The 19,151-nt window shown below is 38.5% G+C and overlaps 1 protein-coding gene across 4 annotated transcripts in view; it reads left to right on the top strand.

The window, feature by feature from the left end:
• grb14 (growth factor receptor-bound protein 14) overlaps positions 1–18,928 on the top strand; it is a 42,934-nt gene extending 24,006 nt beyond the window's left edge. For 3 of the 4 annotated variants that reach the window (XM_042495214.1, XM_042495213.1, XM_042495215.1), the window contains 12 exons: positions 4,214–4,370; positions 6,956–7,077; positions 7,180–7,254; positions 7,398–7,535; positions 10,024–10,134; positions 10,243–10,338; positions 10,698–10,760; positions 14,481–14,597; positions 16,023–16,092; positions 16,187–16,274; positions 17,244–17,337; positions 17,457–18,928. In XM_042495214.1, the coding sequence (XP_042351148.1) occupies positions 4,214–4,370; positions 6,956–7,077; positions 7,180–7,254; positions 7,398–7,535; positions 10,024–10,134; positions 10,243–10,338; positions 10,698–10,760; positions 14,481–14,597; positions 16,023–16,092; positions 16,187–16,274; positions 17,244–17,337; positions 17,457–17,603 (1,278 nt within the window). In that variant the 3' untranslated portion in view covers positions 17,604–18,928. The remainder of the gene's footprint in view (positions 1–4,213; positions 4,371–6,955; positions 7,078–7,179; positions 7,255–7,397; positions 7,536–10,023; positions 10,135–10,242; positions 10,339–10,697; positions 10,761–14,480; positions 14,598–16,022; positions 16,093–16,186; positions 16,275–17,243; positions 17,338–17,456) is intronic. The other variant, XM_042495216.1, reaches the window with a different exon arrangement.
• The last annotated feature ends 223 nt before the right edge of the window (positions 18,929–19,151 follow it).

The following is a 19,151-nucleotide window of genomic DNA, read 5'->3' as shown; positions in this document are numbered from 1 at the left end:
ATTCTGTAATTAAAATTATTAGACGTATCTTGTGATGTTCTAAGCAGTTTGCACTGATAATTATAAAATGTTTGGTGAAAGTTTTCATTTATACATTTTGGTAAAAGCTCAAATATAAAATTTCATTGCACCATTACATAAAATGTAAAATGCTGGATGTTTTATATAAAATCTGTCTTTGTGATTCAGCATGAAATATTTTCTGCATGACTCAGGCATCTGCTGAGCTGATTAGTGAATCTAAAACAATCTGCAGAGCAGGATTCATATTTAAAAGCTTCGCTTTTAAATAGCTTTTGATAGCCACCCATGTGAGCACCATTTTGGTGCCTTAGGCCAAACACCCACTATTTGACATCAAATAATTGGTGATAATTATGCAAATGTTGAAAAAAAATTATACTATCACAGTAACCATGGAGACGGCACTTACATTCACAGGGAACTGCTCTGCTTGTGTGGCTCTAATGTCCACTCTCTCCAGCAGAAGTAACATAATGATAAAGCACCACCAAAAACCTTGTCTCATAGACTATGGCCCAAATCCAAGACACACCTGGCCCCCACCACCTTGCCCTTGCCTCGCTGTTTTGCATGTTCACAGTTAGGGTTGGGATGTCTAGACTCTTGTTGGGATAGGAAGGTAGGCCGAAGTATAAGGGCTACATGGCCTTCCAAAAGGAGGTTTTTAAGAGGCACACATCCAGAATAAGATTCTGGATATCATAATTTCAATGTCATTTCAACATATTATGGTCCTTTTCTTTATAACAAGCAAAACAAAAAAAAATGCGAGTATGCCAATGTCCCAGTGGCTAAATAACATTGTTTTTGCTGATTTATGCATGTCAGTGCTGCATTTTGACATATTTCCATGCCATATTCACCCCATGTGATGGCATATGATGCCAGAAATTGAACTCAAGTCCAGCAGCAAAGTTGCTGCACTTGTTTTTCGCTCCTCTCATATCAAATCAGACTGGCAGATTAGGAGCACAGGTTACTAACCCTACCCTACAGAGCACCACAAAGTGGCCAGGTAATGAAGCAGTGTTCCCTTGTTATTCAAAGACTTGTTTGATAAATTAATGACATGAACCTTAAGTTGAGAACAAATTGCAAGTGTCCTGACAGCTGCAAAATGATGCCTATAGCCCACATAAAAGAAATTACCACAGCAGGTAACACTTGTTGCATCTGTTTACGTAAGCACCAGCACTGACAACTACCGATCACTTATCAGGGTCTTAAAGGGTCATCCCATTTCGTAGTAAAGGACTACAACCACTACCAATTTTAGCTCTATTTCGAGGGGCAAAGTTGCACTCTATATATATATTTTGCAGACTGCAGCAGGTTTTCATCAAGGATTTCAATGACCTTTGCTGTTTTTACAGTCCCCTTTGCAATTCCTCCTAGGTCTACTGCAGAGATGCAGCCCCACAGCTGGAAGCCTGGATGGTATGCCTGTACTGTTGTGTTGTATAACGGCAACACAAGTCAAAGTTTTGGTCTCAGCTGCCTTCTTGTGATTGTTTCTGGCTTTCTGGTTGCCTCACAGCCCTGAAGCTGTGACGAGTGAAGCACCTAGGCCACAGTTTGTATGTGCAATACCTTCATCTCAGCTGCGAAACATATTAATTCCCATAGATTTAGGTCTAAACAATACTTTGATACATTTTACAACATAAAATCCTGTTGTGTAACACTGTGTAGTCTCCCTTTCAGTCAAATATGAGGCTGTTGTATGTAAAAAATTAAAAGGAAAAATGGAAAAAAAACCTCCAAAACTCTAAATCATTTAAAACAATAGAAAAAACACCTCTGAAAACTATGAATTATAGAACAACAATAAAAAATAAACAAAACACTCAAAATTATTAAAATTAATAAATAAATAAAACAAACACCCCACAAAATGAATGCATTTCTTAGGGGGGAAATTAATTTAAAAATATTTTTTTTAAAAGGAGGGGGAAACACCCATAAAAACTTAGAAAAAATTAGAAATAAAAAAAGAATAGAAAATAACATAAATGTTTATCAAAATAGGTGGGAATTGTCTGTCAATTGACTGATGTCATCTAATAATGAATAATATTTCATAAACTCTTCACATTTTTATGTAAAGTACAAGTGCCTCAAATTTGGATTTAAGTAGAGTATTTGAGCACTTGTATTTAGTTACATTTCACTACTGTTGTTGATGTCTACTTTCTCAATATCCAAACTAAAATTTGCACAGGACTAACTACAATTTTCAGTTGGTCTGTGTTAAGTAATGCAAACATACAGTACATCTGCAATGCTAATGTACCAAAAAGGTTTCCTCACCCTCTGACAAACCCTACCCTGTTCCTGGTGAAATGTGATGCCTGAATGATTTGATTTGACCAACTCTCAGAAAGCCACTTCCTCACAGCAGCTTAACAGGCTTCCAGGCTAGATGTAGTTATCACCAGCAGAACAGCAAATACCTTTTTTTTTTAATGTAGTATTTGTGTATTTCAAATGAAAAAGATTCTGCATCTGATGTTGTCTTTGTCTCTGATTTGTTTCAAAATGATTTTAGATAATTAACCTGCAGTACTATGATGCAATGTTAACTATATTAAAACACCGGCAGCTGGAGTAATCTGTTTAATGCAGGCCCTCGTCTTTGCGAGACATCCACAAGCAAAGATATTTGTCTTGTAAGGCTCCAAGCGGGCTGATTAAACACTAAATGGTTTACACTGAGAGATGATGTCATAGCTGGAGGCTCCCATTTGCTGATGGCTCCTTGAGGGCTCAAACCTCAGCCCTGCTGGAGAGCGCTGACCTCTTTTCTCTCCACAAAAGGAATCAGGCTCGCCCTGCCCAGCTTTAAACTACCAATAGCAGTCATTGAAAGAAAAGAAAAGAGACAGTCATTTGGTCTTTACTGTGCCCCCCTCTCCGCACCCGCCTCTGTCAACTTTAGACCGAGTTGACCCAACTAGCATTACATTTAACCAGCACCTTTGTAATTGCTCTGTGGGCTCTTGCAGGGCATTATGCTGGGAGCTCTGCTTGCCATGGGCGTGTGAATGTGAATGTGAATGAAGAGGGGGTTGGAGCCTTGTGACTTTCTCTGTCTCTCTCTTTCCATCCCCTGAGCTTTTTTCACAAATGGAATATGTAATATTGCTGGCTTCATCAATCTGTTAAAGAGATGGCAATTTGTCATTCAGATGTAGTTGACTTTTATGCTGCTGTTCATTGCAGAAAATCTTTATTACTGCAAGGGGGGAAATTTGTTTTTATGGACTGATCTGATATTAGAAGATTTCCTCAACAACTTCAAATGGACTCTTTAACAATATTTCCCAGTTTATTAAAATGGATTTTGTGCATAAGAGATGGGGATCGAGATGGCAATACAAGACATGCATTTAATCTTATTCTCTTTTTCAGTTCGTTTTCAGTTCAGTTCACTAGATCTGACCTATTAAGGTGCATGTTTGAGAGGAGCGCTATTGAAAGAGCAGATTAAACTCTGGCTTCTTGACGCTTAGTGGTGCAGAAAGGTAGCAGGTGATTTGGTATCAAGCCCCAGCGATACAGATATGTGGAGTCGGGACAGCGTCGTGCTAAGAGGCAGTTCTGTCTAATTGCCTCCTTTCAGCTCCACTGCAGCACAGAGCGAGAGAGAGCGAGAGAGAGCGAGAGAGAGACACTCGTTGCTTCCCAGCTGACACTCGCAGTGCTGTCAGACGCGTGTTTTTGTTTCTTACAAAAGCTCTCTTTTGCAATGCTGTGCACTCAGCCATGCATAGGCTACAGATCTTGCCCAAACTCAGAGCTCTGCTTGGCTCCAAAGAGAGGGGTAAGTTTCAGATGGATTAATTTTTGAAGTGTTTGATGTCTCAATGTGGTTTTGCCATATTACTTCAGTTTTCTTTCCAACCTTAAATATTCACATCCTGGAACATGCTTTGCACATTGTTCTCTCCTTGTAGGGCTTTCATCAACTGTTATTTTCTGAACATTTTGTTGCTACAAGAGAAAACAGGAGCTACCTAACTAGTGTCTGTGGGTCAAACTGATTAATTTGTCTTGATACTTGGCCTTACTTTTTATACTGCTCATTGCATGACTTCAAGCAAAACAACATTCTTCTTGCGTTTCTTGGAGGTGAAAGGTATCTTGTTGAGAAGTTGAAATGGTCATTAATTTATTGCTTCTTTTGCAGGTAATCAAAGTTTATAGTGAAGATAACACCAGCAGGGCAGTAGAGGTTCCCAGCGACATCACTGCCCGGGACATATGCCAGCTGTTTGTCTTGAAGAACCACTGCATCGATGACCACAGCTGGACTCTTTTTGAACACCTGTCTCATCTGGGTATAGGTAAGGTTTTCTGCAAAATCGCCATCTTTTAATGAGAATGTAAAAATATCAGTAGCATGCATGGTCAATATCCTTATCTAGTCTTTAAAAAAAGTCTAAGATAATATGCAGAGGCAGTTGGTAAAAAAAAAAAAAATAAACAAAGCAAATTTGAAATATTTTTAATCATGTGATGGTAATGTTAGTCCTATGGGTGAGGCTTGCTTGATTTGATGGGAGGAGTGGCGCTAGGAACAGATGAGGTGACGTTCAGATATATGTGATTGGAAGAGAGCACTGTATACTGTTTAATTAAACCCTAAACTAATTTATTGCCCAGTCACAATGTTTAGAATATGAGGGAGCTAATGATGGTGACATTGATTGTGTCTTAATCGCTGTGAAGCATTAATTATAGATTTTCCAAACATCATTTCTCGTACTCTAATGGCATTGCAATAGGAAAGAGTTAGTGCAGTGCATGTATGAAGCAAAATCGCTGTCTACATTGGCATATATAGATTTTCTGTCATTTGTATAATTTTCACCCCTGTGCGAATCCCCAGAGACCCCGAAAACAATATTACTTGGTACTTGGGTCACGGTACAATATTATTACAATACACCTAATATTGCAATATAAGGAAATGTATTACCTTTCTTAACTGTACATTTAGGAACATCTTTGTCGACTGTTTTTGTTAAGATAAGATAAAGTTTTCAGTCTGTTCATCGCACTTCAATCGTTTTAATTGCAGCAACATGTATCTGGCGGACTGAAATAGCAACTGATTGTATTATCGAGGGGTATCAAAAGTTCAATTGATATTTGCAACATTAATAACTTGTAGAATAATCAGTGTATTGTCACATATTGCCAAGCAAAATATCACAGTAATATTCTGTATCAATTTTGTCCTCCACCCCTACTACTAGAATTGTCTGCATTGCTTTTGTTGTGCACTGCAAGAGGCTGCTGTTATGTCTGCATTTGTAAACCACATTTTCTGCTGATCTTTGGCAGTATCACAGTATTATGGCAAACCAGGGTATTTACTGTAGAAATCCCCATGGTAACATTTTCAATGCGTCAGACAGACTCGAGTCTTTCTCTTTAACTTATACGGAGATGCTGTATTGAGGATATATTGTACGTAATGCATATCATGTGGTCAGTCTCTAGTGGAACAGACTGCTGAGCTGGGAAACATGGTGACAGCGAGTGGTGGGGATAACGTCACAGTGCTATAAAAATCTTGCCACAACAGCAGAGAGAGAAACTGGGAAAAATAGCATATTTACACATTTAACTCTGTGATTTAACAGTTTATTTCAAACAAACCAGAGATGCTGATATTTTGAGCAGTGGACCAAAAATCTAGACAACTAACAAGACAAACTAAGACAATTTTGTTTCTGTTGAGTTTGAGTGGAGTGTTTTACGAGGAGTTAATAAGGCAGTTAAGCAAGGCTGAAAGAAAGAAACTTGACTTCGGAGGGTGTATCATTTATATCTTTGTTTAATAAGGACAATGGGTGTAAGAAAATTTCCTATCTTAACATTTTATATTGTTTATTCATTAGACTGAGATCACAGAATGTATGTAGCTAACTTGTTGGTCACAGGGCACAAATACCGCCATACCACAGTTAAATTTCAGGAAGGTATGAAAAAGTAGATATCGCCTAAGCCTTCAGTTTGTTGTTGCTGATTTCATCCATTTTAGTTTAAAATGCCACCAGTTATTGAGCTGGCAGGTGCTGTTTGAAAGTCATACACCAGTTTTAACTGTGGGTGTTTCATCTTTTTACAGAAAGGGCTGGCTTTAGAAACTGTAAAGGAACATTTGAATTAACGGACATCAAAATTTATGCAGAACTATGTATATTACATGTAGTTGTATTTGTATATAAAAGGAACATCACAATATGAATTCAACATAATGTATAAATGACACAAAATAAAATCTTTTTTAAGCCAACAGTGAAAAACTCACATTTTGTCAATGATATATTAACACCGAGCTGCTAGGGGACTACATCAAAAATTTCTCAGTGCATTTTCACACTATTGCACACATTACATAATTCATCCATCTGTTCTGTTCCAATCATCAATGCTTATTTAATCAAAACTACATGGTACTATTGCTTGCCAGTGAAAAATATGTATTTAGATGTGTTATTTTACTTTTCAGATAAGCTAACAAATTAAATGGCCCTTTGTGTGTTGACAAAATCCCCCTGAGCTAATATAACTCTTAAAGAATCCATTTACTTGTGTTAAAATGCAATGTCTCTTGGCTCTTTTCTTAACTTAGAACAAATTTGATATTTGGAGATGCATGTTATTGAAACAGTTGACTACGTTCATTCATTTACAAAGCAGGGTGCGCGTCCTTTTCGTGGGATTTTGTTATCAGCCATGTACATCATGAATAGTTTACTTGTCTGATGTTGTCTTCTCCCTGATGTTGTTCGCAGTTTACTGTTCAGAGCGGCTTCAAATGGCTGTCTGAGCAAAAAAATATATTCAATTAATTGATTAATCTTTTACCCACACAGAAATACCTGTCACTGATTTTCTTTCCTCCTGGTCTCACTAGAGAGAACCATCGAAGACCATGAGTCTGTTATGGAGGTGCTATCAGGCTGGGGAATGGACACAGACTGCCGGCTGTATTTTAGAAAAAATTATGCTAAATATGAATTCTTCAGGAAACCCTTGGTGAGTTTGTGATGAAATTATGTAGTAGGTGATGGGGTCATCTCTTTAGTTAAGCAGTAGAGAGTATAGTAGCAATAACTAATGTTGCTTTCATATTGGTAGGACTTTTTCCCGGATCACATGGTCTCCATATCCAGTGAAACCAACGGGATGGTGGATCACAGTCAGCTCATACAGGTATCAAGTCTGTTTACACTGCACTCTCTTTGCCCTTGAGTGCCAATTATGAGTCTCTCAGCCTCTGTCTAAATGTGTTGTGTTACCTTAAGAGTCTCCTGCACACACCCATCTATGGACAAATATTTCTCTGCCCAACACAGACCTTTCTCAACTCCAGCACTTGTCCAGAGATTCATGGACACCTCCATGCCAAAGAGCAAAGCAGGAAGTCTTGGAAGAAGTTTTATTTTGTCCTGCGGAGGTCGGGGCTTTATTTCTCCAATAAGGGAACTTCCAAGGTCAGTAAACCAAAATAAAAAGCAAAATAAAAAGCAGATTACTACATGTGTTTTCTGTTGCATTCTGTAGCATGCAATCCTATTTTGATATGTACGTGTAATTGCATTGCATTTATGCTTGACACGTGTAATTGTCCAGGGGGAAAAAATGCATAGCACAAATAAGAAAATTAAAATTCTTGACTTAATCTGTAAAGAAGCATCCTAGTCCTGTTAGTACACTGTGGGGTCACCAGTTCATCCTCTGTATATATCTCACTCGTGCTGTGAGAGGGCAGTGGAACAGGTTGAGCTTGATTTTCCTTAGGTCAGCTGGCATATCAGCCAAGCAGAAAGAGGACTCCCAGAGCTGCTGACAAGTGAAGCTTATACCTAGGCACCAGCCGTGCCAACACAACCACTTCTCAACTGCTTTCATTTCCTACAACAGTAGACCTTTTGTTGTAGGGTGCAGGGTGGCTTTGGTATGGCGCCCACTTTTACTCTAGCAGGTTTATCGTTCATTTGTGGTCGGACACTTTGCTAGTCAGGCAGTACAGACACTAACGGCTGTGGCTTAAATAAGGAAGTGGGGCTGGTGCGTCACATGAAAGCAGAACAATGGTAATCTTTGTGCTTTTGTTTTTCTTGGAAATTTATCTTTAGCACAATGTGGGTTTTGATACTGTTTCAATGCAGCCTCTATCAGTTCGTATGATTTTATCCTTATCCGTGTCATTCCATTTATAGGTTAACCACACCCAGAATGACTGATAACACTGTGATTTATTGATGAATAGGTCTTGTTTAAATTTAGGTTTGCCCCACCTCTGTCCAAAATGAGCTATTATGTTCCCTTCTGCTTAAAAGATTAGACTGTAACTGTGATGTTTTTAGGTTTTCAGTGAAGTGAGTCCTTGGGATCCTCAGATTGTCACGTACCGATAAAAACACGTGGAATATGCTGGTATTATTTGAGTTTTACAGCAGTTTTCGACACACGGCCTCTGTGGTTATATGGTCTAACAATTCTGCCACCTGTGGAAAACTTGAAAAACTCCTGTTTTGAAGAAAAGAAGGAAAATGGCATAAGCGGCTCCAGCTGTTCCACTTTTCGATAGTTTTTACATGATAAAAAACATGTTAGGACATGATAATCGTGGTATGCACTGCTGCATGGAAAAGGGAATATTATTCCAATATTCATTTTCATTAGTCATGTAAACAGGCAAGTAGAAATAATGTCTTTTTATAATAAGGGCAAAAATTGAATATTTTGTGCAAGGATAGTCACTGAGTCTATGAACAAAATGTGATCTTATCTTGCACAAGATACCTGTGCAGGTGGTAAAAAATGGTAACCGCCAGTGAATATATTTTTTCAACACAGCATATCTCCTTGACAGTCATCATCAGTATGACTCAATATGGCATTGATCCGTGGCACAATCAAATTATCACAGAGTAGTATTATCAGGGGAAAATAGGGTGCATCAATACCGGGTTTCCACTGTCCCTTCAGATATTAATATGTCAGGGACGCAGGATGTGTACCTGGCAGCATTGCTTCTGTTGGCGTGGTGTGATTCTAATATAGGTGCCATTTATCCACTCCTCAGTGTTAGTTTTCTTTCTGACAGAAGTAACACAGCACACTGTCTAACTTGCAAAAATCATTTTTTTAATGCGACATAAAGGTACTAGACTTTCATGAGGCAAATAGGTTTGTGACAAAGAGTAGCACTCTTAGGTATGAGTGGCTTTGAGTTTGCAGTCGGCCACATAAAGCATTTGCAGAGAGGTAAAAAGGTAAAAAAAAACGCATCCTAGTGACAATCATGAACATATCCCAATGTGTTAAAGTCTTTCCATGTAAACATATCCCTACAGGTTCATTTACTAATGCAACCTGCAAGATTTATAAATGTATCCCTTTGAGAATGCAATTTAAGGATTTGTGCATTTATTTATAAAAACTGACCTATTTAATATCAACACTTTGGGGTATGTTTATGATCATCACTATGGTGTGTTTTTACCTGTATTTCTTTTCTATATCTATGTATAATACTGTAAATTGTTAGATAAACTGATGTGTGGTATTTATGCATGTGGGGAATGTGGCTGTTTGCAAACTTACAGCTATTTTTAATTAAGGCAGCTTCTCTTTGTCACAAAACTGTTTGCCTGACAAAGGTTTAGTACCGAAACAGCACAATAAAATAATGATTTTTGCAAGTTAGACAATGTGCAGGAGTTTTTTCTCTAACTTGACAGAAGCATGTCCCGTTTATTTATAAAAGTAAATTACTTTCTGGTGCACTGTGTTCTTCACATTAGTGACCTCATCATAAAATAAATTGAAGAGGCAAGACTGCAATAGCAACACACTATCACAGATTTGCAGCCCCAAAACTTTGGTTTGATGTTGTATGAAAGTTCACATCTAAACTCTGCTTTAGTTTTATGACCTCCCTTTTTTTTCTTTTTTCTTTTTTTCTTTTGGAAGGAACCAAGACATCTCCACTTAATTGCTGACTTCAGTGACAGTGATGTCTACGCAGTATTGTCAGCCAAGAAACTTCACGGAGCACCCACAGATTATGGATTCTGTGTCAAGGTACTGTCACTTTCTAGCAATGCTAAAACGATACAAAAGGAGCAGAAGTAGAGTATTGATTCATAGCATTCTGAACTCCTTTTTGTTTTTTGTAACTTCTTGCTCTAGTCTACAAAGTGTAGTTCAGCCCGGGACTTGAAGCTGCTTTGTGCGGATGATGAGCAGACCAGGACCTGCTGGATCACAGCCATGCGCTTGTTAAAGGTTGGCTTGCTGATCACCAACTGGTTATGTCTAAGAGGAGGAATGCTGAGTCAGTGCTAGACTCAGATGTAGCTTTGGGAGGAGGTCAAGAGAAACTATTGAGCGATGCTGGATTAGCACTCCTACTCTTTATAGAAGCAGCATGTGTTCATTGTCTGGATATCTGCTGGATGCAGTTTAGAGCATTAGTCACTCTCCTGCTGGTCTATAAATAATGTACAGTGAAGTGCAATACACTGATTTATTTTCATCTGTCCCTTTTCATCACTACACTTCAAGACTACTAAAAGTATTTTAAAGTTAATATGTATACATATTTGGGATTTTAATTTCAACTGCTGACATTTTTTGTGTTTCAGTATGGGATGCAATTGTACCAAAACTTCATTCAGCCACACCAGAAACAAAAAGCTTCGCCAATGGTAAGCTTAAATGCCTTAAAAGTTTAGCAAAAAATTAGTAAAGAAAGTGACAAGAAAATTACCTGAAAATAAGAAAAATAAATTTAAAAAAAAATAAAAAGAGACAAGGAACTGATCTTAAGAAAGTGTGAAAATAAAAATAAAAATAAATATTTTTTCTTTAATATAATTTTGAATATGTAATTATAAGTGATAGAAAAAGAGTTCTCTGGCCTTTTTTTTTCTTTTTTGGATATTATCCAATAATCTCCCCACAAGTCATTTTCTTGTCACCTTTTACTATTTTTGTTTTTCAAGATTTTTCATTTCTTACATTTCTTGCAAGGTTGCTCATTGCCTTTTTCCCATGTTGTCAAAAGAAATGAGACCAATTTTTTCAGGTTTCACAGGTTTTGATTTTTCCAAGGGCAGCACGACAAAACTGATGTCTATCCAGCTTCTAAAGAATGTACTTTTCTAAGCTTATATTAATAATGGATCAAAAGACTTTGATAAAGGTCACTCACTTGGAGAAGAAAGGGAGCTAAGTTCGACTCCTGTTCATCGACTACAGTTAAGCGTTCAACACTAGACTAAACTAGTTCCCTCCAGGCTCATCACAAAGCTCAGGGAGCTGGGATTCAACACCTCACTGTACATGTGGATCCTTGACTTCCTGACCCACAGACCCCAAGTGGTGCGAGTGAGTGGACACACCTCCGCCACCCTCATCATCCTTAACAACGGAGCACCCCAGGGCTGCATTTTGAGTCCCCTGCTGTACTTCCTGTACAGAGACGACTGTGTGGCCACTTTTGACTCCCAACACCTTCATCAAGTTTGCTGAGGACAGAGCTGCGGTGGGCCCGATTCTAGATAACAATGACAAGGCCTACCTGAAGAAAGTAGACCTGACTCCCTGGTGTCAGGACAGCTACCTACTCTTGAATGTCAACAGCTCTAAGGAGATGATAGTATAAGAGGCAGTGACAAAACTATGCACCCCTTTATATCAACAGGTATCTATATGTCCTCAGTGGAGAAGGTGGACAGCTTGATTACCCTGCTGTCCACATCAGTTAGGGCCTGACCTCGGTGGTGCATACAGGCTCAATGATGACAAAAGCAAGACAGAGACAGTTTCACCTCTGGTGTTGGAGGATATCCTGGGTATCCCCTCAAATACTGTGGCATTACTACTTCTGTCGAGAGCGTCCTAATGGGGAATAGCACGGTATAGTATGGGAACAGCACCGAACAGGCCCTGGAAAAGTGGTTCATTTGGCTAAGCGTATAATAGGCGCTGCTCTACCCTGCTTTAAGGATATCTACACCAGGCGCTGCAAGAATAAGGCCAGATCAGGTCAACACTGAGAGGCTCAGGGAGAGCCTCTACACTAAGTCCACAAGCATCCTAAATGAGGTCCCTGCCTGGGACTGCCAAATCATATTCACTATTATATTGTATTTTTTTAATCCAAAGACTGAATGAAGTGACAGGATTATATTTTACTGAAATTGTATTGTCAGGGTTCCCACGGTCATGGAAACCATGGAAAAGTCATGGAATTTCACAATTACATTTTCAAGGCCTGGATGAGTCATAGAAATAGGAAAAAAGAAATCAAAGTCTTGGAAAAGTCATGGAATTTCATTTTCTTACAAAATTGTTAAAGTAATCTTCTGTAGAAAACCTTCCATGTAATGTAACATAGTGGCAAATTTGTTGTGTGGAGCTGACAACGTAACATAGCATAGCTTTACACAACATTTGTTTGTCATCACGCAGGTTTCTCCATTTTCTCTTCTGTTTTCCATCTCTCCTCCAGCTAGCTGAAATTACGTTTGAATAGAAGTCGAGTCGGATATGTTTGAAAAACACCGAACAAGTGGGGCAAGAAAAAAAAAATGATTACGGGTCCTTCAAAAGTCATGGAGCAGTTTTGAAATCTTTTCCATGAAAAAATATGGGAACCCTGTATTTTATGCAATTTCATTTGATTGATTGATTGATTGATTGATTGATCAATTGATGATAATGACACCAACTCTGCAGTTTGCCTCAACTTGGCCTTATCACATTATCAGAATAATCGCCCAATCAGAATAAAAATGCCTCATGTAACCACCTCAATCGAAAAAGACTAGTCACATCCATCTCGATTGGAGGAAGGGGTGTTGTAAACCTGTTAAATCAAAACATATAATTGCCCCACATGGGGGTATCCTTAAGTGATGTAGGAGGCACATGGAAACAGTTGTTGCTGTATGCCATGTGCGGCACAGGCGCCTCCTACATCACGTAAGGTTACCCCCATGTGGGGCAATTATATGTTTCTATTTAAGAGATTTCAAAAGGTTTACAACACCCCTTCCTCCAATCGAGATGGATGTGACTAGTCTCCTTCCTCTGACTTTGACAAAAGATCCTTCATAATTCAAAAACAATTTATTGCTCTCATGGTTCTTATGTGAGTCTTTGAATTTGAAACAGCAGCTGCATGAAACAATATTTCTACAGGCTCATCGGATCACTTTAGTAAGCGTCCATGTCAACGGTTCAATTGGAATCTCTAATCAAAACGATTTCAGAGTTATTGTCCATGTAACAGCAGCTGACGTTGTTTTTCTAGCCTGCTCCACTGCCCCAGGTGACCAAAAGAAAATCAAATAATAATGCAGCTTTAAAGACAAGTTTTCATGCTTCAAAAATATGATGAAGAAACAGGCCAGCACATGGCAGTGTAGTTATAGAACTGCATAGGACAAATGAGGCACCTTCAGTGTGTTAATGTGGATTTGGTGTCTCAGAATAGCCTCAGACTCTACTGGGAGTATTTTCGCGGCTGTGAACACAATCTATTTATGGCTTTTGGACATGTTCATGAACCCTCTGCTTTCTAAAAATACACAGTGATCAGCTGCTCTCAGATTTAACAACTCATCACCTCTTCTCTGCTGTTGGAGGGTCATATGTGACCAACAGCCTCGCCAGGAGGATTAGCTAGATAGATAGGAGAGTGCATGAATCTGCCAAATGCAGGGTCAGGCTGCTGAATCTTCCGCAGTTTATTTGACAGATTTAACTCAACATCAGCTGCCATGACAAATCTCCTTCACATGATCACTGAAAAGTAAACAAAAGCTGTACTGATATAACATGTTTTTAAGCAGTGATCTGTGTTTTAACATCATTGGAGTTGGGACGGAGTGAATAAGATGGACGGGAATGCCTGTATCCTCAAAATAAACACTGCTCACTTTGTTTTAACCACTCGTTTAAATTGCAAGCTTAGTAGGTGGTAGAGGAACAAATGTGGTAATTTAAAAGCTTCTTGGTAATCCTGATAAGAAGAATTTTCTTGAGTGTGTGCAGTGAGCCACTCACTATATGGCAGCTTAAAGGACTAAAATGTGCCCATGTGTCATTCTTTTCAAAGCCACTCTAATCCCTTTTCAATGGAGTTTTCTGTCTGGAATCATCGAGGATTGATGAAGATGGAGTCACGTTACTCAGACACTAGATGGCAATACAATACCGCAAGACAGTGAAAGTCAGTCTGCTTCTTTTCCACAGAGTACAAAGGAAATCAACCCTAAAAAGAAATACCTCAGGGTGTGGACAATACATATTTATACATAGTAGTTTTTTTGTCATGAGGGGGAAAAAGGGGGATTTAAACAAACAAACTCATCCAGTTGATACAAAAATAACATGTCAATGTATGTGTGCTATTTCAGAGAAGCATCTCAGAGAATTCGCTGGTGGCCATGGACTTTTCTGGCCAAAAGAGCCGAGTGATTGAGAACCCGTCTGAGGCGCTGTCTGTGGCTGTAGAGGAAGGCCTGTCATGGAGGGTAAGTCAGGGGGTCAGCCAGGAAAAACATGTTCTCTTGACATTTTGGTGAACTCAAAAATCTCTCAAAAATAAAGCTGAAAAGGGTGTGAGAGAAGCTTGGAACAATTTATTCAAACATCATGATGTGCTCTTACATATACAACCCTGTCCGATCTGTTAATGTCCTGAGTAACAAGAGATTACACTGTATTTTCGAACAACATGGTGCATATTTATACACACAGCAGCCTATAACAAAAAAGCCAAAGCTTCTCGCAGGGTTGTTTGGCCCTCTTGGTTTAAAGAAAACTTTTAAAAATGTACAGCAGACCTATATCTTATTTCATTCATTTACATCAGGAAAACTAAATGAAATTGTTATTTTAAAAGTTAAGCTCATTACTCTAGATATACACTTAAACAATCTCACAGGATGAGGACACAGTGAAGACCTGAACACAAACTCTATTCACAGAGCCTTCACTCTCTGCCTTCATCCTGCGGAGGAAAATTAGGTTCTTAAAACAACTAATAGAACAATGGCCAAAATGTCAGGGAGAAGAAAACACTGAATTTGTCAAAAAAAGAATCCTATTAATATGTATGATCATTACAAAAAAAAAAGATATATTATACAGACAATGTATAATAGGTTCCTGAAAATATCAGGAAATTTCATCTCTGATGAAATATTCAAAGGCAGTAATGTCCTCGAAATTCATCCAAACTGCTCTGTTTGCACAAGCTTCCTGCAGTTTTTGCATTCACTATTTGGTTTAATTGTACAGTTTATCAGTTATTCTGTGCTGTCATTGTGATGCAATGAATATAATATGAAATATCCATAAAATGTAATGTAATGTAACTTTGTCAGGGTTTGTCAGTTTGATCAATGATAGAAAAGCAGTCCCATAAGGAAAAACGTCGGGAACCACTGTCGTAGTAGTTATTGTCTTAGAATTCAAAGGCGAGAGAATATGACTTTTCGCTGTTGTACAAACATTACCAAGGAACAGTAATGCAGTTTCATATCATATCAGAGGATATACCTCATTCACAGCTCTGATGATGGTGCTCATAATAAACAACTCCGTCTCATGGCTGGAGAGGAAAACCCAGAGTTGACCGAGCGACGTGATAACCAGCTTTGTGGTACCTGTTATCCAGCATCCAATGCTCGGGTTAGCTAAACCAAATAACCAAAACATACCCTGGGTAAGTCGAACTGGCTTCGCAGTGCAGGCTTCTGAGAAGCTCGCATTACAACACAAACAGAGGTAGTGCGACGTCATTATCTGCTCAGGACACCATTAATACGCCAAATCTTTAGATAGCAAATACCGGTTTGCTGCTGTATTGATGCTGTGAATGTCACATGCATACTTTAACTATGTATCAACGTCACTTCAGCTCATTTCATGGCTGTAACTCATTTCTCCCGCAGAGGAAGAGCTGCCACCGTCTGAGTGGCCACGGGAGCCCGTCCACCTCGCAGAGCTCAATGTCGAACATAGGTTTGTGTGACACTGTTTTTTATTATTTTGATTTGTTGCCTTCACACAACTGAAATGGATCATTGTCATTATGTGGTTTCTTTTCATGCTTCAGCTCTCCACCTGGCTCAGTCCTGGTTCCACGGCAAACTGTCTCGGGATGAGGCTCAGCGTCTAATCACTCAACAGGGTCTTATCGATGGGTAAGCAGACAGACTCAGGATTGTTGGTAAAAGGTGGACCGGGGGCTTTTAATGCATGATCCTCAACAGTGAGACTTTTTTTTTTTTTTTTTTTTTTTTTTTTTACAGTATTTACTTTTATGGAGGACAAGCCTGGTAGTACTCTTGCTTTTTTACTGTTACCTTTTTATAAGAAACATAATAGACAGGACAGTTTACAGGGTTCCCATGGTCATGGATTACCTGGAAAAGACACAAAATTTTTCAATCTTATTTTCCAGCTGTTGAAAAAGTCGTGGAATTTGTAAAAATCATTGAAAGTTTCGGAAAAGTCATGGAATTGTGTTGTGTGTAATGAATTTGTTGAAGTACTCTTGTGTTCATAACCTTTCACACAATGTAACCTTGCAGGAAATGTATTTTCTGTGGCTGTTGACATAACGTAGCTGTAATATGCGTAAACGTGTGATGTGTTGTTCATCATCATGTTATTTCTTCATTTTCTCCTTGTGTTCTGTCTCTCCCTTCATGTATGCCAGTTAGCTGAAATACTTTGAATGTGATAAGTTTGAAAAACACTGAGCAAGTGGAGCAAGAATTTTTTTTTAATTATGACAGATCCTTGAAAAGTCTGAAAAGAAATTTTTTCCACTTAAATGTGTGGGAACCTTGAGTTTGTCCTATGTCTTTTTTGAGAAATACCAAATGCCGCACAATGTGTCAAAAGTACTGTGTGTTACTCTGGAGAAAAAATAGTCGATTGTTAAGTCTTATTTCCAGGTCGTGAAATACAGACGTTTTAGGTCAGTGGTTCGGTCTGAATTTCCACCCAAAGCATTGGTTTTTGACAACCTTGAAATGAGACTCATCAGTCTATCTTATTCCAGAGTTGCATACAACAATTTTCGAACATGTAATCTATATTTTCCGAAATCTGAAAATCAAAGTTTTGGTGAGAACACCTGTTAAAAGCTTTCTTTTTGTGTTCAGAGTATTTCTTCTGAGGGACAGCCAAAGCAACCCTAAGACGTTTGTACTGTCGCTGTGCCACATGCAGAAAATCAAACACTTTCAGATCTTACCTGTGAGTACAATCCACTGTTTGGACAATGTTTTTATGAATATTCCAAAAACTACCCACAAATTTGAGCCTCATGTTCAATAAGTTATCTGTCTCTTGCGTTTGCATGTGTATCTGTGCAGGCGGATGACGAAGGGGAGTTATTCTACAGTCTGGATGACGGTCACACGCGGTTCACTGACTTGATCCAGTTGGTGGAGTTTTACCAGCTAAACCGAGGGGTGCTGCCCTGCAAGCTCAAACACCACTGTGCCCGGATCACCTTGTGAACAAGGGACCCAAGAGACCCCAAGGGCCCACATGCACCTTAACTCCAGGGCCTTTCTAAACTAACACTCCCAGTGTTCTTGTGCCTTGAAGATATACAGACCGAACAGCCACGCTTACTGAAACCACTGTTGTCATCCACCATCATCCACATTCACACTGTACTGCATTGTCCCTCCTTTTTTTTTTCATTTTGAGAAAAAGCTGAATTTGACAACACTTGTGATAGCTGACCACATGTGCTAAAGACGATGTACAGTTTTGTCTGCTCAGTGTTATTCTCTGGCCCTGTTAAGTGCCCATGTGTGGCTGTAAATCCATTGTGCATAATCCAGACATGACGTATTGTGCAGCGTGTTTCGGAGTTGAACGTGTGCTGCAGACAGCTTGTGATTCTGACACCATCGTGGCAGCAGTGAAACAATGTCGTGTTTTTTTCTTATTGACATACAATAGTTGGAATTTTAGTTTTACTGAAAACATTTTAATCAAATGTCTTCTGCAGTACGATAATTTTTTTTTTTTTTTATTTGAAACCATATCATGCTGGGAATTGTAGTGCACAAAACCTCTTTCCTGTCACATTTGAGTAACACTAAGCTATCTTACTTTTCATTGTATGTCTAAGTATTCAGGGTTTGTTTTGTTTTTTTAAGAACATGATTGTTGTTTTCTGTTTTAGAGCTAAAACGACCTCTCAGGAAATGTCACTGCACATGCCCTGTAAGCTGGACTGAAACTGCTGTGGAGAGAAAAGGAGAGGTAAATGTACAGGTGAAGAGAAATGGCACACAACCTCACTAGCCTGCACTGTACATTCATTTTTAAATGTATGTGATTAAATGACATGTTTGTATTACATGAAATTAGTTGTGAGCTCGCTCTAGAGCGAGAGCAGTGAAATGTATTTCACCAATGTTAGATATAAGCCATTAAGATGGAAAACAGTAATGATGTATGACTGATTTTGATCATATCTGAATTCAGTGTATATTTAAATTTAGGTTTTATATTTTCCAAAGATTCATGTATAGCAAAGCCTGGGTTTGCTGTATTTTAGTGGTATTGCCACTGCTGTGGATATACAGTGTCAGATATTGTTTTCAAAATAATGCATCAGCTTTTAAAACAAGGTATTATAAATGACCATCTTCTGTTAGTTGTTTTTTTCTTCTTTTTTTTCCAGCTGGACAACAGTGCATTGAACAATGAATGTCATGGACTGCATAGTTTTATATATAAACAAGTCTTGTTTGTAATGTATGATTTGTATGATTTATTGTTACATTTAGTAATAAGCTGCAAGGTAAACATGCTGTCAGTTACATACATTACAGTTTGTTTGTTTTTTTAAACTTAAATGTTTACTGGGTTGCAGTTTAGTGTAAACAACCACAAGTTTCATTCATATTGGTTTATGACTTTCTTTACATAATCAGAGAGGAAGAAAAAAAAACAAGAAGCACAAAAAGTGAAAACAGAGCAGTCATGGTTACATGGTTACAAATGTCTGTTTTTAAAGAAGAGTGTATATAAATCAGTTAGTCTAA

Source organism: Plectropomus leopardus, chromosome 10 (genome assembly GCF_008729295.1).
Source record: "Plectropomus leopardus isolate mb chromosome 10, YSFRI_Pleo_2.0, whole genome shotgun sequence".
Lineage (NCBI taxonomy): Eukaryota > Metazoa > Chordata > Actinopteri > Perciformes > Serranidae > Plectropomus > Plectropomus leopardus.
Note: the sequence above shows the minus strand (reverse complement) of the source record. Positions and strands in the feature narration are given on the sequence as shown.